The sequence below is a fragment of the Herpailurus yagouaroundi genome, unplaced genomic scaffold, assembly GCF_014898765.1.
Source record: "Herpailurus yagouaroundi ecotype Mexico unplaced genomic scaffold, PumYag 183, whole genome shotgun sequence".
NCBI classification, from domain to species: domain Eukaryota; kingdom Metazoa; phylum Chordata; class Mammalia; order Carnivora; family Felidae; genus Herpailurus; species Herpailurus yagouaroundi.
In genome coordinates, this window is record NW_024412414.1 from 13,742,539 (window position 1) to 13,766,523 (window position 23,985).

General features: G+C 35.5%; 1 protein-coding gene across 11 annotated transcripts in view; it reads right to left on the minus strand.

Moving 5' to 3' along the window:
• Nucleotides 1-316: 316 nt before the first annotated feature.
• The window catches only part of CHL1 (cell adhesion molecule L1 like), a 200,188-nt gene continuing 176,519 nt past the window's right edge, over nt 317-23,985 (minus strand). For 10 of the 11 annotated variants that reach the window (XM_040492148.1, XM_040492149.1, XM_040492139.1 and 7 more), the window contains 10 exons: nt 21,904-21,974; nt 18,694-18,916; nt 17,337-17,452; nt 17,000-17,204; nt 16,672-16,794; nt 13,651-13,830; nt 9,918-10,079; nt 9,143-9,274; nt 7,153-7,225; nt 317-3,998 (listed from right to left, as the gene is read on the minus strand). In XM_040492148.1, coding sequence (XP_040348082.1) covers nt 3,782-3,998; nt 7,153-7,225; nt 9,143-9,274; nt 9,918-10,079; nt 13,651-13,830; nt 16,672-16,794; nt 17,000-17,204; nt 17,337-17,452; nt 18,694-18,916; nt 21,904-21,974 — 1,502 coding nt within the window. In that variant the 3' untranslated portion in view covers nt 317-3,781. The remainder of the gene's footprint in view (nt 3,999-7,152; nt 7,226-9,142; nt 9,275-9,917; nt 10,080-13,650; nt 13,831-16,671; nt 16,795-16,999; nt 17,205-17,336; nt 17,453-18,693; nt 18,917-21,903; nt 21,975-23,985) is intronic. The other variant, XM_040492150.1, reaches the window with a different exon arrangement.

Sequence of the window (23,985 nt, forward strand, 5' to 3'; positions counted from 1 at the left end):
TATATTGGGCATTTTCTTGAGTATTGACATGTCTACACTGTTCTAAAAACAATCAAATGAATATATACATTCATCTTAATTTCACATTTATCATTAAGTGCAGAATTATTGGCCTATTACAGTTTGTAGATGTTGTTATTATATGGCCTATTTGTATGTATAGTCCTTCAAATCAAAATGCTTTTATTTCTATGTCATTCATACTTAATCAATTTATACTTCATTCTGGGATCACAGGCAACTGAAGCAAGATTGATATGTAAACTCTGATTCTTCTTATCTGGACAGAAAAGTATACAAACATTTTTAGAGTACATGAAGTTGAACTTTTATTTGGAAAGTTGAATTTCTTGTATAATGAAAATATTTTTAAACCATACATATTCATAAGCATAATACAAACACCACCTACTATACAAACACATTTTAATAAAGTTCTACTACGAATATTAATCTAAGCCAAAAAAAAAAAGTAATCAGGTAAACCAGTTCTACATACCTTTCATCTCTTTTGATGATGTAATCAAACAATTTAAGACACAAAACAAATTAAGCTTTGGCTCAACCCTACTTATTTCACTATGGGAACACTAGGATATATACTACCACAGATTACAAACCCAGTCCCTTTATAATCAATTTAAAATTGTTACAAGAATCATATGTTAATGGCATGTAAACATATTTAGGGTTTCAATTGGCAATTATGTTTTAAATGCTTAGAAAAACACACCAACATTTCTCATTATCGTTCTCTCTCTATCTCATCTCTTCCATGAATATAAAATAGGAAAAAATATTATTTGAGACTTCCAGCATAATTTCATTGTGCTTTACACTTTTATAAACATGGGTACATCTAAAATATCAGATGCCTTTACACCAATAGAATAATCCACCAAATTCACATTTTCTTATAAATACACATGCAAAATTAGTGAAAAACACTTTTGTATAGCAAAGACCCTGCTTACTTGTTTTCTGATTAATAATTTTTGATGGCATGTGCAAATCATACTGCTCACTGAACAGTAGATTTTACTTCCTGTAGATTTGTTTTTCTATAAAAATATATTTATGTACTCACAGGAAAAAAGTTGAGTTGGTATGTGTGGGGTGACTTTTGATACATCATTGGATTAACGGTTTGTTTATGAAGTTACAAGGCATCTTAGCTTTTATCGTTTTCAAATTTTTCTTCATAAAAAAGAACACCCTGTGACAAAGGTAAGGTAACTGAGATAATCATTAGCACTTGATAGTTGAGACAGCATGAAGCAAAGGGGTCAAGCAACGTGCCTAAGGTTTATGTACAAGATCAGCGCTGGAACCAGGAAGAGAACTTGGATTTTGCCAACTCTTGGACAGTTCTCTAGGAACTCATCCCCACCAACAATCCTTGAGATTATATACAATCTATTACATTAAAATAATATTGACAGTTAACAGAGAAAGTTAGTTATGAACCAATTCTTCTGCACTGAAGATTCGTAGTAGAAGCCAAATGGTATTAAGAAAACATATAAAAAAATAACAGCAAAAGGCAGTCATAACATAATCTCAGGCTTCGTATCTGTAAGTAAGTTTTGGTCTTTGAGAAAAATAGGAGCAGGAACATCCCTGTTACTCATACTGCTAAAGGGAAACACTGAGGTCTAGGAAGATCAAACACTTCAGTATTTGTGTTAACTTCTAATTTAAAGATTATCAAATTTAAAAGAAATCTACTTCTAATGCTTTCTGGAGAGTATTTCCAACCTGCATGATTCTCTTAAAACCGTTTGGGCTGATGACAAAGAAAAGGAACCAGAATAACAGCAGAACTAAACGCAAAAGTCCCAATCTTGGCCTTATCAATGGCTGAGTACGAGAAATTCCTCCCAGGTATGTCAAAACATGAGGATTCTTCCTCCAGAAAATGCTTTAGAAATCTGATGGGGATGAAACTCAAGGTGCACTAATGGAAGTGTGGACCCTCACACACAGGGAGGACCAAGACGCCCTCTCCTTTGGAAACTCTGACTTCTGGGAGTTTGGTCAAATTCCGAGCCCATGACACAGTGTTTCAACTAAGACATTCTTTTGCTGCCTATGCATTTTGGAGGACACACAAGGTAAAAAAAAAAAATGACCATTAGGTACTCCATGTGGATTACTGCACTGACCACTATAAACATCCCTAATTTCAGTCCACCAGAAATACAGTGGGCTGCATAAATCAAAGTCAAGATTTCACAAGGTATGGCCATAGCTACAGTTCAAAACATAAAGGAAAATCTGTGAGTCACTTTCACTTAAACATAATTAAGAATTTCATGGTAGGGTTAAAAAATATTTCCATAAAGTGAGAAGTTGAACACCAGATTTTACTGGCACGCATGCACAGTCCTTCATAATATTTTTAAGCCATTTCCATGTACAATTTTAGAAGGACTAGTGGCCCACATGCCAGAAAATAAATTCCCTGAATTTGCGCTGACTTTGACAGAGGAACAGAGATCCCACCTTAAGGATGTTTAAAATGTGAAAAGCAAACCTCTATATAGAAATATCTACTGTAAACAGTTTTTCTTTTGGGGGCTGGGGTAGGAAGATACTCAACAATAAAAACTTATTTTGAAAAATATGAAAACATTTCCCTCAATATTTATATGATATTTTATTTTGAGACTGTAGGAAAAAGCAATATAAGAACAAAGCCCAAATGCTTTATACAAAGTCTTCAGTTTTGGAACCTCATGTTGTTGGTTGTAGCTGTGGAATGATGCAAAATGTTATCTTACTATATACTTTAGCTGTACAAACATGCCTGTTAATGTTCTTTTTCTCACTTCAAAATAAAACACATCTGTATTTTTAATTGTGTAAATATTAACATAATATGTACAATGCATTCATGAAATAGATGCAAGCATACCATTATATAAACATAGAAAAAAGGTCAAAGTGGTCAATTTAGAAATGAAGATATTAAATAGATATAGCTAGGAGACGCCAGCAGCCCGGAAACCTTGGCCTGTTCTTTCATAAGATAACCTTCTGACCACCACTTCCTTTTCAGCTGAATTTAGTCCAAGAAAAGAACAAAAAACAAAGATGGTTCTAGATGTCATAAGTGATATACCCAAAAAATTCGTGTTGAAACTGAAAAAATTAGAATTCTGTTTAAACATGACCATCTCTGGGCAAACAGTTAGGCGCTCAATAAATACGACTTGATTGTTTATCTAGGACTCCTGCTACAAAAAATTTAAATAATAGATTTAGACTGTATATATTCAATGAACCATTTTAATAAGACATTCATATTCCTCTTTACATTTTAAATAACCGGTTTGCTTCCCATCTTTTTACCTGTCGTGAAGCAAAGTCACTAAGACAGTTCTCAGAGACTGAATACAAATGTGCACACAGAGGAAAAACCACAAGGTAGCAATAACAATGCAAACACAATGACCAGTAAAACCAGGCAAACATGGAGTACACTGAATGGATACTTTGGATTCAGTTGAGGTGAATCTAAGTACAGGATTTGTTTTGTGTTCTGAATTTTCAGCACCTGAAAAACAAAACAAAACAAAACAAACAATACAGGCCTGGAGTGCTTGGTAGTTTACTTTTTCAAGGCAGTGCTATTTTCTCGACATGACTGCAAGATGTTCAAATTCTGGATGAAATCTTAAGCCAATACGTTTCTATTCCTATGTGAAAGTTCTTGCTCCCTTGAACAGATAAATATGGAAAGTTGATACGAAACCACTGATTTGTACATGTGGTACATTTACGCCCGGAGTGGAAATGTCGCTGTGGAACTGCCATTGCTTTCAACAGATCCTTTCTCCTTAGATCCAGCATAAGCGCCAATGAAGGATCCGTCTTCACTGAACAGACCGTGATCTCCTTCTCCATACTGGACTAAGCTGTCAGCACTTTCTGTGGCCTGCATATCCCTGTTAAGCGATCGAAGGCTTCCTTTGAGAGGTTTTTCATCACTGTCGCTACAAAATAAAAGACAATTCAGCAAAATCTAATATAAGATATTCACATAAAGCAAAACTCGTGCATATGTGCTAATATGTCTTACAATTTTCAAAACATTCACATCAACATTGTGGACACACAAACCCTAAATGGCCCTTTCTCAAATAAATGTTTAAAAAGTCATAACCTATTTGGGTCATTCTGAGGAACTGAGAAAGCATTTTCTATTATCCACAACACTTCTTTATCCACAACACTTTAAAAATGGGAGTTTTGAGACAGTCAGACATTCAATCTGTTGACGTATATAGATGATAATGTTATTCCCTTTGATTTCCTGAACTTTTCGAACTCCCAGTCATCAAATCTTGATCTCTCGTGTTTACCTTTTATTCTGTATCCTTCCAAAATTTTCTCTTTTAATTGGGTTAATCAATCAAAGTCTGTTTCTGGTAACCAGAGAACTTTCTTTAATACAGTTGATAAATTCAAGTTGGTTGAAATTTTTTTCTTTTACATGGCTGGCACTTTTAGAACATAAACACTTATAGTATCCTAAATTTATTACTAAAATGTCTATAAATGTCTATCAAGTGATACGGTATTCTAAATTTCTGGATCAAGATCTTGTTTAAGTACTATCACACTACAATGCTGGATACTAAGTTAAATGATCTTATAAAATTTTAAAAAGGAAGAATTTGGAAAAAAACTCTATAATTAGAATATGATTAGCACTTTATAATTTTTGGCAATCAGTGTTGTTCATCAGATAGGTCCATCTCTCGGCTGTCTTAGAGCAGGGCAAGGTGGCACCTTCCTGACCTTTCTGTGTTATACATTTCCATGTGACTTGCTTTCACCCAAGAAGAGTGAGCAAAGGCAGCATGTGTCACTTCAGTGCCGGCGCTCAGTTTGTTGTGTTCTATTTCCATTGCTGTGGTGGTCCTGGATGCTCATCTACCAGGCAGTGCTCCTAAATGATCAAGATGACCAGAGCCAAATGTGTGGGACACACAACTTGAGAAAGAAAACGAGAATTACCCAGGCTCTCCTGACTCATACAGTAATTGGCTCCAGAATCAGGAGGCTTATAGTCACAAAACAAAAACAAAAATGTGGCATGAGCTTAGGGACCGGGCAGCAAGTGGTGCAGAAACTATCACCTAGAAGCTGGAAGGATGACAAGTCATGTCATGAGCAAGAACATCATCCAGTAAAACTGTCTCCTGGGATGGCTTGGAGACTAGATAATTTTCCGGATGAACATGTTTTGGGAGAAGATGATGGAAAACATTAAGAGATGAAGTAGATTTAATTAAAATATTAATAAATAATTTTGTTAATGGGATGCCAGGTTAAACAGTGAAGTGGATGGCTTTATCAGGCAGCAAAGTATGGAGGAATGAGTTTTTGAGCAAGACATTATCATAGCTTTTTTCTTCCCTATAAAACTGAACCAGTAAGATCCGTATTTCAAATATATTTTAAACAATTGCCATAGGCTCCTAATGATTCTTGCCTCATGGAATCTGAGTCACAATTTTTAAATTTGTGACGTTTCAAGTTTTCCTCTCTCTCTCCCTCCTTCCCTCCATCTCTCTCTACTTTTCTCTCTCCCCTCTTTCCTTCCTTCTTCTCCCTTTAATGATCCTTATTCTGTAGAGAAGTTGAAGTGAGTAATCAAGAAATGTAAAAATATAAAAAGAGCTTTTGATAAGTGGACAAAAGAAAAATTAGCATAGAGCCTATAAGGAGGCTCAGATGTACATGGTTAACCCAGGTCAGCTAATCACATTGCTCCATTTCACTGAAATGGATCCAGGGATGGGCCAGTTAGAGTCAATCAAGTCTCTTTTCTGATGTGAATTCTGGCCTCCTGTGTGATAAAGGCCACATGAGCCTGGGCGTTGCAACTCTCTTGGCTGCAGTACACAAAGGACCTGATGGAAAACAATGCCATCTCAAGTACAAATGGCTAAGAAATGGGGAGGGTGGTGGAAAGAGGAAGATGGTGACCAAAAACAGCAGAATGAGAAGTTTAACACAATCTCAAGAACTCCCTCCCTCATTCGGATATCCTGCAATTCCTCCCAGGTCTGGCATGCTTTTTTTTTAATTTTTTAATTTTTTTAAGAGAGAGAGAAAGAGAGCAAGAGAAGGAGAGAGGGACAGAGGGAAAGAGAATCTTAAGCAGACTCCATGTTCAGCATGGAGTCAGATGCGGGGTTCGACCCCACAACCCTGGGATCGCGACCTGAGCTGAATCAGATGCTGAACCCAACCAAGCCACACAGGAACCCCATACACGTTTTTGTCTTAAGTTGGGCCATGCTCTACCCAGTTGTTAATAGTAACACAACCCATTTCATCTATAAAACCTATCTTATCTCTTTTGGATGATCCTTTATCAGCATCCCTCCAGGGCTGACAGAGCTGCTCTTCTTTTCTCTGCCCTCTCTTATTCTCTTTACTTAATTACAGTGATTTGCATAGGTAAGTTTTTCCTCTGCAGACTGGGTTCATCTAGAGGACAGGATGTGTAACTTACTCACCTTTGTAAGTAAATAAAGGTATACAGAATACATGTTTATGGACATAAACTGAATACAACCTGGGTTCCTAATGGCCATGCTAGAGATTTCAAGACGTTCTAGAAACTCCAAATAGATAATCACTCTAAATGAAAATGGTATCCTTTGCATTGCACACAGAGCTTTAAGAAAAGTCTTCTAACACTCACATCTACCTAGATTGCAGTTACGCCCACCTGTGCACCCAGAAGTTTGGTTACTATCACTCAAGTAGATCCTATTTTTACAAACCATTGCTTTTTTTAAAGTGTTCATTTATGTCGAGAGACAGAACGTATGGGTGCAGAGAAGTCACAGAGAGAGAGAACCCCAACCAGACTCCACACTGTCAGCACAGAGCCTAACACAGGGCTTGATCTCACGAACTGTGAGATTATGATTTGAGTGGAAATCAAGAAATGGACGCTTAGCTGACTGAGCCACCCAGGTGCTCCTACAAACTATTCTTTAAAAAGGCACTACAAGATAGTAGTATAAACTTTATTTTAACAAGAAATACTTGTTTGTTTTTGTATTTTTAAGCTTATAACCTCATGAGTGAATGTTTTAATACATTTTGAGAAAGGACACTGTTTACCTGTATTCACCAAAGGTTTCATCTTTTACTGACTGAACTTCTGGATCTGGATGCAGATCTTCCTTTTCTTTCACTAAAACACAAATAGAGGGGGAAGTAATACAAATAATTTTTAAAGACATATTAATAATGTAGTTAAAGATAGATCATCAGTAAGAAGCACTGCTCCAGTTCTTAGATACTAGGAGTCAAGGGTGTTTGTTTGTTTGTTTGTTTGTTTTTTGTGGTTGTATCTACAACCCATCAGTTACCTCTTTGTTTAAGCAAAAAAGGAAAAGGAGTTCCTGGATTCTCCTGATTTATCATCAGAATTACAGCCTGTTGCAAACCATCGTGTGGCTATTCAGTATTATGTGGGCAATGAGTCTTACTGGAAGAGTAAAACTTAAGTTACGGTTTCTTAGGGAAGACCAAATTACTAGATCTACATTGTACTAACCAAAACTTTTTGAAGATGCCACGGGATCATACCAGATCTATGTCACTAAAGTGAGTCAACCTTTGACCGTCCTCTTCTCACTCATATTCATAATTGCCTCAAATAATCAGAATATTCAGGTCTATCTACGGTGACATTTTAAATTTGATTTATTCTAAGTAGTGGGACACAGGACAACTAGGAAAACTCAAACAAAAATCCTTCATGGCATCTTGTACTTCTACTTGCAGAGACCTAAAAGATTCTTTTACCCATCCTACAATGTGAACTGCTGACTTTTTTTTTTCTTTTCCATCATTCTTTAAAATTTGGATAGGGCCACACTTCACAAGAGACTATTTGTTGGGGATACTCAGAAGAGGATGTTCTATCTCTTTAAAATTTCCAATTAACTAACTCAGACATTCATTAATTATTGAAAATCTACTTCATAATAATTCAGGGTTCACAGGAAAAAAAATGAGATGGATAATTACATAAATTCCCACACATACATTTTAAAAAAAATTTTTTTTAACATTTATTCATTTTTTTTGAAAGGCAGAGAGAGACAGAGTGCGAAGGGGGGAGGGGCAGAGACAGAGGGAAACAGAGAAACAGAAGCAGGCTCCAGGCTCCGAGCTATCAGCACAGAACCCGAGGCAGGGCTCGAACTCACGGATCGTGAGATCATGACCTGAGCTGAAGTCGGCCATTTAACCGACTTAGCCACCCAGGCACCTCTCCATGCATACATTTTGTAAAAATTTAGAAATTATGCTTTTGTTTGTTTGAATGTTCAATATACATATCTGTTCCCAATAAATATTTGCTAGATGAATCATAAGCCAATAAAAGAACTTCTCACTAATCTGAACATCATCAAACTAATAGGAGGAGGTTCTAAATCTTTCCCGTTATGTAAAAGCATCTTGAATGCTAATAAGAGCAACAACACAATATGGATAGCTGAAAAAGATCAAATAAATTTGAAAGTTGAATTAAAGCCAACCATTATTTAATTATGATGGTTTTTATTTATGTTTTATGTACATTAATGCAGGAGCCAGTGTATTCAATATATGTCATGGTCATAAGAAAAGCATTCCCAGCCATGGTTAACTCTAACAAAGCTGGCTGACGGAGTCACAACTGTTAGAATATGCTAGTGCATGCATTCTCTGCACCATAAATATGTGGCAAGGCTTGCTATAAATGGGTCCCTTCCTCTTAAGACAAACTGTATGTGTGTGGCGTAGTGATTAGTGTTCTCAACATCTCTGATACTTTACAGACAGAAAGTAGAAGCTTGGAAATATGATAAGCTTCCTTAGAGACTATCTAAATACTAGAAAGTAGAAAACAAGTAACCATCTGAAAATAATATTCTGGACCATATATCCTTTGGTTAGTTAATTTAGGATATTTTTTCCTTTCAGTACACTGCATATCTAATGTGCTAACATAAATTTGACTTAAATGTGTAACTTAAAAAACAAAAAATGTGTCAGAAGAACGCCTCCTAGAAAATCCTATTTAATAACTTCATAGGATATTAAGAAACAGCTTTACCTGAATACTTTCCACCTCTGTTCCTCTTCACAAAGCAAACAGTTAACAGGATTAGTGTGAGAAGAGCAATCGCACACATCAATCCAATAAACCAGCCTTGAGTGGAGATGTCATCATATAAACCAGCATATTCTGTTGTATAAAGAGAAATCACACATTGAACACTAGAAACAGGCTTTGGGATTATGCCCCTTGTGGGAATATGAAACATATTTTTTAAACATACAAAATAGCATCCGTTTTATTTTTCCTTTCATTGACCCTTGAGGCAATGTGATTTAAAGGACATTTCAATGGAAGAATACTGATAAATCATTGCAGTCTTTATTTAGAAAGAGCCCTCTCAAGCTACATTTGACTCAGAGGATGAAAACCAAAAAGGGATAGTGGAGGCAGATCAAGTGAAATACACAGCAGCACAAGCAAGCAAAAGCACAAGCTGGCTTGGTTACATGCAGATTGCCAGGGAGTTTCTGTGGGGCTTATGTTGTTTTGTTTTTCTTTTTAGTTTTTGTTATCAACATGTGTTAATTGGCAGGAGGTATTTTTAGTCAACTAGTCTGGTAAAAATGATAAGGAATATGTTGGAACTTTGTGGAACATTCTTCATTTTGATAATTTAAAAATGGTATGCTAAAACAAATGGAAACTATTACCTTTATAGCTAATGTACTCCACATTTTTATCTTTAATACAGGAAGTAGGTAAAATTTAAAAATCTACAAAACATAGATTTATTGTCTAAAATTGCCCCAAATACAATCTCATGTCTCACCTCTCCCTCTGGTCTCAATTACATCTTCAAAAATGCTATTGTTATCAACCCAATTCTTAGTCAAGAGGCGAACTATATGTTCAGCTCCAGGCTCAAATACCTCTACCGGGTGAGTCTTTTGAGTAAGATTTACTCCTTCTGATATCTTCCCGATACTTTTACCTAAGAAATGCACAGAGTTAAATCATATAAATTGTAATTGTTGAAAAACAGGACATGAAAAGTAAAAAAAAAAAAAAAAAAAAAAAAAAAGTTAAAAAAATCCTGTTATTTGAGAGGAAAGCCATTTATAGCACTTATTTCTCAGAGAGTTTTTGAATTATCAGGAGATCAAGAACATCAACATTTCAAGCTTTTCTTCCTTAATACACTGAAATTGAGTAAATGCAATGAACTTATTTCATGTCCTTTAAAGATGATGTACTTGTTGATGAAATGGCACTATATGAATGGTTCGAAACCAAACACAGATTTCAAAAAATTATACAATGTCACTTTGTGCATTATGAACTTTCTCAGACCTAGCAGGAAACTGAGTGTGTGTGTGTGTGTGTGTATATATATATATATATATATGCTTTGTTCTTCTCCATCAGTACTGATGGAATAGCATTATAACATGGTTATATCTTATATACTTGAAATTTGTAGACACATAAGCAGTTTTATAGGTACATAAAGTACAGGTTTATAGGTACATTTAAATGAAATGCACTGGGATTTTTAAAATATTGTAAGACATTAATACTTAAAAAAAAGAAACATGAGTAGGGCAATATATTAATTGTAGAATCCTACAGAAGTTAAAAATATGAGTCAAGTGTAATTAAAGGTACATTTGATTTCTGAAGTTGCAACAAAATATGCAAAATATCTTTATATTTGATCCACAGTTTTGCTAAGAATCAACTCAACATAATAAATGTAAACCAGAAAGTGTTAATAATTTACACTGGAGATAAAATACTGTAATCCATGTTGAGAATATTAAAAGTTATGAAACCCTGTTTCAAATGGGTATATGTCACACATTAAAATTTGGCTATAACTTTTAACCACTGAATACACATTGATGATATAGTTACTGGTAACAAAAGGGCTTCATTAAAAAATGTCACCATGGGAGAAGTAAGGCTAATTATATTAGTTGAGCAAAGCCTTTAAGATTGAGCACCAGTGAAATAGAACACAATTAATCTTGACTTTGAAAAACAGAAATATTAGTATAATATTAAGTAGTGCAAGCTTTTGAACAATAGAGCAAAGCAAGTGTTTTGTTCAAACCAATAAGGACACAAATATTTCTGAATAGCTCCATCATCTTTCCCCTCTTAGACTATGGAATGTGAGCCACCTGAAAATCAGAGTGACAACCAGAAAATAATCAGAAAAAAAAATGCTTGTGTATCAAATCCCATTCTCTGAACAAATGCCAGATGACCTTAAAATGTGCTATCTAGGCAGAGCAAGAAGAAAGATACAGAGAAATAGATTCTAATTTGCACAAAAGTTATTTTTAGAGTGTTGTGATATCAAGCTTTATCTCCTCAGTGGAAATATATATGTATGTTTCCTTTTTCAGAGATCAGGCTGAAATCCAGTGGCAAAAAGAGATTATAGTTTCTTTCCTGTAAATATGGCAAGATATGCCTATAGAAGAGAAATCAGTGTCAACTGGGGAAGGGGCAGTAGCTGAAAATGCAGAATCCTGAAAAAGAACACAAACATACTAGTAAGGAACATTTTCAAATTACTGAGACATAGGGCAGTGAAGAAATATGCTGTAAGATACTCAAGCACATTAGCTACATCTTTAATTTGCAAAGAAGATGCCACATCATTTATAAAATCATACCAAGAGCATTTTCCATTAGCTAAAAACATTTTCAACCATGAAAGTGACCAAACCCAAATTCTCTAAATAATTCCATATATGCATATGGTGACTATAACTCTTCTAAGAGGATTTTGTGAATTTTTTCTTACCTGCTGCAAATTAGCAATGATGGGATTAGCATTTCTCCTGGTCTTGATTCTAACAAAATTGATTATGGTCTTGATTCTAACAAAATAGAAACCCTCTCCATGCCTCAAACTCTGTTTTGAAAAATATGGAAGTTGCACATTTAGATTACTACTATTCTGACTTCTTTTCTTTGTATGGAACACTTGATGCCAGTTTGACCTCTTGAGAAATGAGATCCTTTTTGTTACTAAAAAGTTTTCAATTACCATTAAAAAAATTTTTTTTTAATGTTTATTTATTTTTGAGACACACAGAGACAGAGCATGAGCAGGTCAGGGGCAGAGAGAGAGGGAGACAAAGAATCTGAAGCAGGCTCCAGGCTAAGCTGTCAGCACAGAGCCCAACACGGGGCTCTAACTTGTCAACTACGAGATCATGACCTGAGCCAAAGTCAGAGGCTCGACTGACTGAAACACCCAGGCGCCCCTCAATTATCATTTTTAAATCTCTCTTTTGAGTTCTTCATTCAACATGGTGTCTCGTTTGTTCATGGGAATAATTTGTGGGTTTCTTGGGAGAAACTATTTGAATACATACACTTTTCCCATAAAAGGGAGCTTTGAGTATTTAGGGTATCCGAGGAAAACATAAAGCCTTCACCGTGTAAATACAGTAGGAACAATAAGGAGAAACAGATAATAAAGATCAGAGCATAACCATTCATACACAGTTATTTTACAGTGATTCATATACACTTGGATATATTTTAAAATAATATACATACTTTATAAGTTACAATTTAGTCTTTCCCATTGCTATTGCCTTTTTCTATTGAATCTACCTTTCTTTTCTGATCTAAAATTTGGAAAAGCATCCAGAGCAATGGCTAACATACAGTAGAAAATAAACAAATGATTATATTTCCCTTCCTGCCATCTCCTTTTCCTTCTTGTCTTCCTCAAATATCCTTCTAGGTCCAATCAACTTGAATCCTATACAAAGCCCTCTTTTTTAACTTATATCTGTGCAGCAGTTCCTCTGTTTCATTTCCATTTTTTGGCCCTAACTTCTTAATTTCTCTCCTTTTAAGCTTAGCAAAAACACTGCTAAAATTATAATTGCTGAAACAATTTGGGAAGGAAAATGGGTCTGAGTTGGAAAAAACAAAACAAAACAAACCAGAAAAGTACAACTGAATTCGCAGACTTACACAAATGAAACCAGAGATTGATGGGTCATTTCCAAGTCAGTATTTGACATCAACCAGTAAACAGTTAATTAAATTGATACATGAATCAATATATATACGTGTGTGTGTGTGTGTGTGTGTGTGTGCGTGCACGCGCGTTTGTATGTATGTCTATATATATGAGTCAAGACATGGAAGTTAAATGTATTAGATCATTGTTACAAAATGTCTACCAGGACAAGAGGCAAAATTTTTTCGTTATGAAAAATTTCCGAAAGAAAAATATCCCTCTACTAACCTTATGAATAACTTCATGGACTTACATACTCCTATTTTAATTAAGTAAAATTATAGTCCCTGACCTTATATACACTGAGGCTATAGTTTCATGCTGTTGTGTAGAAATTGAGTCAATGTGAACTTTACACACAAGAGAAATAAATTTTGTATCTGTATCAGTGGAAAACAAAAGGTCAAACAGATTGAGACCACAATCATTTCTAATTCACAAGGGATAGCATGGTATGTTCCCTTCAGAGCAATTTAAAAAACAGCATGCAGGAACCTCTTGCACTTACTCCCTTCTCCTAATGTGGAGCCTTCCTCTGTGATTGGTTTTCCACAGCCCTTTGAAGTGCAAGCCCTCAAGTAGAATTTGTACTTGGTAGTCGAATTGAGGTTTGAGAGACGCCAGCTGGGCTTTGATGGGGTGGTAATGTTGATATCATTTAGTTCTCCAAGTTCATAGGTGTCATTTACTAAAGAAATAAACATGAACAGCAATGCCTTAGATTTCATACTCTTAACACTTCAACTTGTGTTGTTCCTTATTTTTGATTCTGTATACACTTGTGGTATGCAAGGCACTACCTTAATGATTAATGGCCAACAACTTACTCAATTCTATGATGTGGACATAATTATTATTACAATATCATACATGGGAAAATTGAGGTCTAGCAAGAATAAACACCTTGCCTCAATCCAGAGCTAGTAACTCGCAAACCAAGATTTGAATCCAAACCACAGCCTTTCCACTCCAGAGCCCATGTTCTTGATCACTCTGCCACACTGGAGTGAATCACTCCACTGTCATTATACCTATTAAAAATGATGGACTTTCCTCCCATATTATATATTCATTGAATCTTTCACGTAAGCGCTTTTAGTCTTTTAGCAGAATAATTTGGACAATGTTTTGTCCAAATTCATTTAATTAAAAAAAAAATTTAATGTTTATTTATTTTTGAGAGAGAGAGAAACACAGAGTATGACCGGGGCAAGGGTAGAGAAAGAGGGAGATACAGAATCTGAAGGAGGCTCTGAGCTCTGTGCTGACAGCTCAGAGACCGACATGGGGCTTGAACCCACAATCTGTGAGATCATGACCTGAGCCGAAGTCAGATGCTCAGCTGACTAAGCCACCCAGGTGCCCCAATGATTTGTTGTCTCCCATGGCTTCTGGTTTAATATGAGACACCAAATAAGTCCTCATTATATGCAGAACCAATAAACTGATTAATAAATTATATATTATAAGATACCTACTATATACTAAGAACTATGCCAAGTGCTAATCAGAAAAAGATGAATTATTAGACAGCATCTTTCAAACAATTTGGACCATCAAGACCATGGGATTTATGGTATTACCATAAATGGGATTACCATAAAAATAGTCCAAGAAACGAAACATATCCCAAAATTGTGCAGCCATTAGTAGCAAGGGAAGGGCTAGATAAATCCTTTTGATGCTAGTCCAACATATCACATAGGTTAAAAATATATACATATATATACATGCACACACACACACAAACACACACACTCGACATAAAAATGCCTTTTTTTGGTTTATATAGTGCAATTAGATCAATGAACAAGAAAAACAAAGATCCACATGTTGGAAATTAGAAAAAAAATCACTCTTTACAGATTTGAGAGCATTCCTATAAAATACCACAAAAGTCCATTGAAAAACTACAGTAATCAATCTACAAATTTAGAGAAGTATATAGAGAGCTCTCATACACACAATCAACAACTATTTAGAACATACAAAGCAACGGAAAGAGAGAAGTTATCCAAAAATATTTCAATACCTTAACAGAAAGCAAAGTAAGTGTACAATTACATCATTTGATTAAAAATCCATATATCAAGGAGTATGATAATCACTGCAGTTGTTAACATTCCAGCCTTTTCTCTAAGAACTTGTTTTTTAACAAAAATTTAAATCTTACATACAAATCAACACAAAGGTTGAAATTAATGTTGAATTTCTTTACTCTTCAGATACATAAATCATACCTTTACCAAACAAATTAACAGTTTAAAAGTCTTCAAGTATTTCTTCAGTGCTGTCTATATATTTGAAAACCTGTTCATAGAATACTGTAGGCTTAAGAGCTCAGCATGGAGAATCAGACAGATTTAGGCTGGAATCCTGCTTAATACTTACTTTACTACATGGCTCTAGTTAGGTGAACTCTGCGTGCCTCAATTCTGACATCCACAAAGTAGTTAAAATACATCCCTCATATATTTTCCATTTTAATGAAAAAATATGGGGAGAGCACTTGGTACTGATCCTGCTACTGAGCAAACACTCAAAAAATGCTAACATGCTACCTCTACTGGGATTATGCCTGTATCTATGTAACTATATGGCCCAACTCAGAACAGACCTTAGGAGCTAAAACTCATACGTGCCCTGGATTGCTACAAGCTTTGAACTACCTGAACGCAGAATAGCTCATTGAGACCATCATCAAGATGGCTTTTGCAAGCAGCACAGTCCTAGGGTTTCGGGTATGGAATTCATGTCCTCAAAATCTAAAATTTTCTATGACCTCAGTTTCCTAATTTCCACTTTGAGATGATGCTTAGATGTAAAGACTGTTACACATGGAAGGCACTATGATTAAAAATAACCTGATTTTGTATAAGCGTGTTTTCAACCAAATGTCACAGCAGCACAAGGGCAGAGCCCAGTCTGAGTAATGAGGCAAAACAACTCAAGGCTCACAATACAATGTGCTATACCAGCGGGCTATCCACAGAGGTTTCTACAAACAGAAGTATGCTTAAGGTTGAGGCCAGAAGCATGTGTTGGAGACAAAAGAAGTGCAGGGTGGAAGTTACATGCGCTCTGAATCTCTGTTACCTCATTTACTAATGCTTTTCTTTGGCACATTTCTTAATTCTCAATGCTTCTTATGCATAAATATTAAATATATACCCTCTGGTACCTACTGACTTTTCCTCTGATTCAGGGATTGGTAAACCTTTCTGAAAAGAACTATATTGTAAATATTTCAGCCTTTGTGAGCCATGTAATCTCTGCCACAGCTACTCAATTTGGCCACTGTAGTGAGAAAGCAGTTATTGACAAATGTAAATGAGTGGACATGTATGGCCTGTTTCTGAAAACAGGCAGCAGGCTGGATTTGGTCTGCAAGCCAATTTACAAACCCCTTTGTTGTTAAGGTAGTATGCCAGCTTACAAACCACCATCATTAGATTCTCAGAATAGCAAACCAAATACTCAACCAATAATGAAATATTAATAGGTGGACCCAATTCAAATTTCTGCTTACTTATCTGATACTGTAATAGATAGCCAGTTAAGTTTCCATTCAGTTTCTTAGGTAGTCCCCAGGTTAAAGTAGCAGTGTCTTTATCAACTTTGATGACCTTCAGAAAAGCTGGTTGCTCAGGTACTAGAAAACAGAAGATCAAGAAGAGACACTTATAAATTGGTAAGTTTCTTTTTTTTAATATCCATTAGATTACAGTTTTTTATAGAAATTGAGAAGCTAACTCATATGGAGTACATATTAATTAACTACTAGTAAGGAAGGAAATGTTTAATTTGCCCATGGCATAATTCCCATTGTTGGCATTATTGTCCACTGTTATTCTTACCTCCTTCTGGTGTCTGAAATATATAAGGCTCACTCTCTGGACCAGCTCCTTTGGAATTATAGGCTAAGACTGTTAAATGAAATTCACTAAAGGCATCTAGAGAAGGAACCATTCCATAGTTTCTTTGTCCTGAAAACCTCAGAATGTTTACTTCTTTGGGATGTGTTCTTCCATCCAACAGACTTTTTGTTTTCCACCAATTTATCTGCAATGGAAATAGGAATGCTTTAACATTTTGGCCATGGTGGCAGATGCTCTTGTAGCTTCTTCTGAGATCAGTTCTTATTTGCATTTAAGATATTTATTCAGCAACAAGAAGAAAATCTATAATAAAAACCTGATATCCTTTTAGATGTCCATGGACTCTGTCCTTTGGAATTGTTGACCAGGAAACTTTAACTAAGGTGCTGTTTATAACATCCACACCATGGATCACTGGAGCTGTATCAGGATCTGTTAAGCACATAAGAATCATGAGTTTTCAATAACCTTTAAATGTGACTGTATCCCCTTTTCAAAAGGTGATTTTTCATAATGCTTAATCTGAGCAAAGCACTCTTAGGAAATCAATTCCAAATGGAACCAAGAGAATTTCTCAACTCGCAGGAGTTTCAGGGCCCTAATAGGTTTCTAGGAGAAATGCAGCTCTCCAGGCAGGGGCAATGTTACTAGAAACAGTGGCCAGTGAAATACTCTGTGGGTATCTCGCCTTTAGAGGCAGGTGAACTAAACAATGTTACTAAAATTACTTGACAATTTGATCAATCTTTGGGGAACAAAAGCTAACTGAGCATATGCTAAGTGTAGGCAATGTTGGATTGGCTCACATAATCCTGAAAACAATGCAATAAAGTAGTAGTATTATCCCCATTCTACAGAGAACTAAGTATAGAAGAATAAGCCAAATGCAGAGTAGCCAAGATAAATAATATCTTAGTTCACAGTGATGTTTCTGGTGTACTCGGGTAGAAGAATTTAGGTAGCAGGCAAATAAGGAGTTAAGTCATTTCACATTCTCAACCTTCCATTCTTGGATCAAAATATTACTCTGGACACTGGAAGAATAATGAGAGTAATGCCTTAATGACATGAAATAGAGCATCTTTCCTTTTTTCAATAACCTACTTGTTATTATGGTCTAAGTATTTAATAATATGAGCATATCAGTAGTACCTCAAAACTGTGTGTGTGTAATTCTATATACAAATCTCAGTTTGCATCTCATCTGCATGAGGAAGATTCCAGACATACAGTGAGTGAGGCCAGTGCATGGCAGCAGATGGTTGTTAGGAAGTCTTTGATAAGTAAGGACAAATGTCACTGGAAACCATATGACAGTTATACTGATCAACTAATTACAGTGATGATTACTCATCTTTGATTTTAATATAGAAATGGGTTTACTGGGAAGTTGAATAAAATTAAAACTTTTAACATACTTCCTTACCACTCTATAGTGATCAGCTATCCTACAGTCAACCCTCAAGTGTTATATTTCTGTTAATCTCCCACAGCTAGTATATCCTCTTTGCATGCAGTAGTTATCCTACAGTCAACCCTCAAGTGTTATATTTCTGTTAATCTCCCACAGCTAGTATATCCTCTTTGCATGCAGTAGTTGCTCAAAAATGTTCATCAATAGAAATGCAATATACATGAAAGAGGTGCTTGGCGGTTTCAGGTGTATCACTTACAGTCTTCCCCAGAATACAGAATCACTGACTGAGGCTCAGGGCCAGAGCCAAGGTGATTGACGGCTTGGACCTGGACATCATAAGGAGCGTAGACAGTAGGCGTCATCACGCGCAAGGTGTGGTTTGTGACCGTCTCTTCTTCCCACTCCACGGGGGCTCCCTGTGGCTTCCATGTCACTCTGTACTCTAGTCCTGGTCCATTCTGCTCCATGGATTTCAAAGGCTAAGACAAAAGGTAAGACTCATCTAGTGTGATCACAGATATGCTGAGTCAGAGACGGAGGCAATCCACCCTAAATTGCCTAAGAAACATTGCAATAGAGGGATCGGGTCTTGGAAGATCGTAAACCTCCCCCTGGCTTAGAAACGCTTAGGAAAATTTTTGTCTTTCTCTAAGTTGGAAAGTTATTCCTTCACCTACCTAAGTAGTAAGGAGCCACAATTTAGATGCCTTGATTATGCCCCTGTGGTTAAGTTTCACTGTTCGTATATGAAAGGATTTACTAAGAAATTCCACAGAGGACTTTTGCTTTTGTCTAAATTTTCCTCTACTATTTCATGACCAAAGAACTAGGAGATATAAAAAGGGCATGATCATGAACTGCATGATTGTGAAAGAGATCTCCCATGAATTTTCAGTCAGAACTCTTTCCACCTGACCCCATCCATCCTTCTCCATCTGCTTTTCAAGAGAAGAGAGAGATTGAGTAAATCCTTATTTCTGGATAATATGCATGTTTACACATTAGCGCCTAGAAGATATAGCTCTTCTCTATAATAAAATAACTCTCTAGCTTCTTGACTATTTCGTTAAGACAAAGTGCCCCCCACCCATTACCAGCTTCCACTATATTTTGCTGTAAAAGAAAATTTAGTGGAGGAATTTCTCGTATAGGAAATTGGCTATTTCCACTCTCATTTTTAATCAAGCATTACTTTAATTAAAAAAAGTTAAAGTGATTTAAACCACCTATTTCATTCCAAAAATGGGAATATGCATTTAAACGAATCTGTTATATAGAATACATAAAAATGTGACTTTAGTCCTAGAGTGTAAGGTTCACTTAAATAAATAGTAATTTTGTGGGTATAGACGAGTGATTCGGTAATGTGGTATGTAGTGTTTTCTTACAGAATGTGCAAAGCTTCTTGACTCAGTCCAATTTACTAAAATACTCTTTAGATGGATTGGCTGGAATTAGGTTGAAAGGAGTGCTATATCAGCAAAACAATTTCAAGTTACACGGACTCCAAGGTGATTCCTTAAATTAGTTATGAGGGGAAAAAAAATCAAAACAAAACAAAACCCTTCTGAGATTTCAGTCACTGTCTATACTTTGCATTCAAAGTTTTGCACCGAGGTAATTATTACTACCATCAGGATATAAATTCACCAGGGGCTCTAGCAGTGCCCAGATGAATCAGGCCACAAGCTTCTAGTTTCATACCGCAATCTGGAATTACGGTTCCTTCAGCCTCTACCAACAATAAATGTGCACAAATAAAAGTATTCAATTTACACATGTTTTGCTCCAAGGAAAATTGTTACATTTGATAAAGCTCTCTGGCAAATTTTAAAATAAACTGCCACCATAGGTAACACTTTTAAGAAAAATCTTATCTAAATCACCAGGCTCCTGGGTGCCTGGACTCCGGAAGAAGCTGGAGGAATATTTTGTATTTGGCTTTCAGACAACTGGCAACAAAACCACAGCAAATTCTCAAAGAGGCCCCCAACGAAGATAGCAGACGGGAAGGGCAAAAGCAGGGGTGGGGGTCGGGCCCTCTTTTCATCACTGACTCAGCGCAGGGCATCTGGGTAAGGTCATTAAAATGAGAGTCCCAGCTTCTCTGTATGAAACATACAGCTGATAGCATCAAGCTGCGGTGGCCCTTCAGGAGTGCGGACGACTAATGAGCTGATACTGGTATGCCATGGTGTGTTTCTCTGAGGAACCGGCCTGATCATTACATGCTATTATTTTCATCCAACCACTTATAACATCTGTCTGATGGAAATTTCTATGAAACTTAAGAGAGAAAAGGACAGAGACTCTACAAGAATAAGATATTAACATAATTTCAGATTATAAATTAAGTAATTATCAAGACAATGTAGTAGCAAATATGTATGACCACAAATTCAAGGAAAGAAATAATATTCTTGGATATATTTAGATTCTGTGTATTACCATTTGTCTTCAAATTTCAAATTCGCAAACTTTAATTGCACTGAAATGTGAATAATGGGTTAGTGTTAATATAAAAATATTGACTAAAAAACATCAAACTAAGGTTCATACATCCTAAAACCCTTCGCAAAATCGTATCTGGAAAGAGGTTTAGAAATAAAATAGTATATTCTGGCATACATGCAAGAATGTTCTACATTTACATACAATTCAGTGAATTTAATGTTGGAAGTCTATTATTCAAATCACAATGTTTGGTAATCTACTTTCAAGTAGGTTAAATTACTTGTTCATGAATATGTCCAAAAAAAAGGGGGGGGGGGAAATTACCCACTAAGAAGAAATTTAGAAATGACACTCAAAAAAAAGTCATCTGAGCAGATGTGAAATTTCATGCCAAATTCAAAGACGAAAGTCTACTTCATAACCTTTAATAGAGATATATAAAGGGGCAAAAAGTACAGTTTAAAGTCCACAGATACCTATGCTGATACCCTAGGTTTGTTGATGTCTAGTGCCAATCACCCTGACCTCAGCTCCTATATCTAGACAAAGCTGTAAATGACAAGGTTGTTCTCGGAATTAGAAAACAGTATACAAAAAGCTTGATCGTGCTTAGTAAGTAGTGGGTATTATTTGGCAGCCATCCTTTAGATATTCATAATGTTTATTAGACCATGTACTAAAATTTAGTGAAAATTTTTGAGTATATTTTTTACATGAAAGGATTGAGAATACTAGTTGTAAAAATACTAAAAAATCTGACAATTTTGATAATTGATCACAATTATATCAACCTTTATAAACTTTACATAATTTACCACTGTTTAACATTCTAATAATATTCTAATCACAAAGATCTGTAAAATATACAAATTTAATACATTTATAAAATATACAAATCTTATAAATTCTTAAAAAATATTTTCCTATCCTTACACATAGCATGCAGATCTAAAGGAAAGAAAAAAAAAAAAAAGAACACAAAGTAGTGTATAACACATTAAAGAATACATACCTCCCATTTTATAATCATTTCCTTGGGTTGAGAGGCTTGAACCCTTATGTTTTGTGGATTCTTGTCTGGAGCTGAAAAATTATAAGTATTAAAATTACACTTTCCAATTTTATGGTTCATAGGTAAATCAGCCTGTCATCCCTCCTCCAGCTAAAAACAATTTAAAATAACTTTGATTGTATTTGTTTATTTCTATCTGGCCAAGTCTGTAAAAAGACTTAAGGCAATTTTTCCCCCAGCTTTATGTAATTGACATGTAACATTGTGTAAGTTTAAGGTATAGAGTGTAATGATTTCATATGTGTGTGTATGTATATATATACATATATGTATCAAATACATAGATACACATTTTATATTTATATGTATATATTGTAAAATGATTATCACTGTAAGATTAGTTAACCTATCCATGAGCTCACATAAGGCAGCTTTTAAATATATATTTTATTTGGGACGCCTGGGTGGCTCAGTCGGTTGAGCATCCAACTTCAGCTCAGGTCATGATCTCATGGCTTGTGGGTTCAAGCCCCGCATCCGGCTCTGTGCTGACAGCTCAGAGCCTGGGGTCTGCTTTGGATTCTGTGTCTCCCTCCCTCTCTCTACCCTTCTCCGCTCATGCTCTGTCTCTCTCTGTCTCAAAAATAAATAAACATTAAAAAAATTTAATATATATTTTTATTTAAAGGGGTAAAATCATACACTTGAAGTAATATAATTATTATTTAATAGAAAGTAGACGGTTCATTTTAGGTATCTTCATTTTAAACCTGCTCTTTAAATTTTTAAACTTGCTTTTTTAAAATTCTTAAACCTACTTTAAAAAAAATTATTTGAGAGAGAGAGAGAGAATCTTAATCAGATTAAGATTAAGAGAATCTTAATCTCCATGCTCAGCACAGAGCCTGATACAGGCCTCAATACCATGACCCTCAAAGCATGACCTGAGTTGAAATCAAGAGTCGGATGCTCAACTGACTGAGCCACCCAGGCATCCCCAAATGTTAAACCTACTTTTTAAATATACATTTTAATTTTAAACCTTTTCCTTTTCCTATTAGAATTACTGTTAGTAATGTGTGCTGTGAATATTTCCATCTTAACAGACAAACACCATGTCTTAATTTCAACAGCCCAGTGTTAGGGACAACAAATAGGAAAGAGCAGGTAATGTGCCCATGAAATATATTCAGATGGTTCCATTTCATAAGAAAGGGCTAAGTGTAGTTTTAGTGCCAAATGCAACTTACACTTAAATCACACACGTATGTGTGATTCAGTTACTATCTCTTCTTGCTTTTCCTCAATCCAAAAAGGAAGCTATACCCTCGCGTATTTATTTTGCCCAGGGGAAAAAATAATAATGTCACTGTTATGACCACTCAAGCAGTCCTAGATATTTTCAAGTGTTGGGGCACCTGGGTGGCTCAGGCGGTTAAGTGTCTGATTTTGGGTCAGGTCATGATTTCATGGTTCGTGGGATCTAGCCCTACATCAGGCTCTCTGCTGTCACCTCAGAGCCCACTTTGGATCCTCTGTTCCCCTTTCTCTTTGCTCCTCACCCACTTGTGCTCATGTTCTCTCCCCCCCCGCCTCTCTCTCTCAAAAATAAACATTAGAAGAAAATGCTAACAAGGTGACTACAATGAATCAACTGTTTTATTTCAGAAAATTTAAATAAAAAGGAATATAAAGGGAGAAAGCTGATTTTCTATATACTGAAATTCAGTTTATAACATACTTGATACCTGATTTTAACATGATACTTACCTATCACAGATAATTCAAAGTAATGTTTGCTCATATACCTCCTTGTAATTTCCTGCTATCAAACATGCATATACTACTTTTTAATCTGATGTACTTTGGATATTTGTGTGCTGTTAGTTCGCAGAACTTTTCAAGCTGTCTATTAGGAGATATCTAAAACCCTACACCATAGTATCAATTTGTTGTTTCATATGTTGAAAGATGGGACAAACCTAAAATATTTTGAAACTGATGATATTTTGAAATATTTTATTTTGAAATATTCAAAATATTTTCAAAATATTTCAAAACCTGATGTGAGAACTCACATAC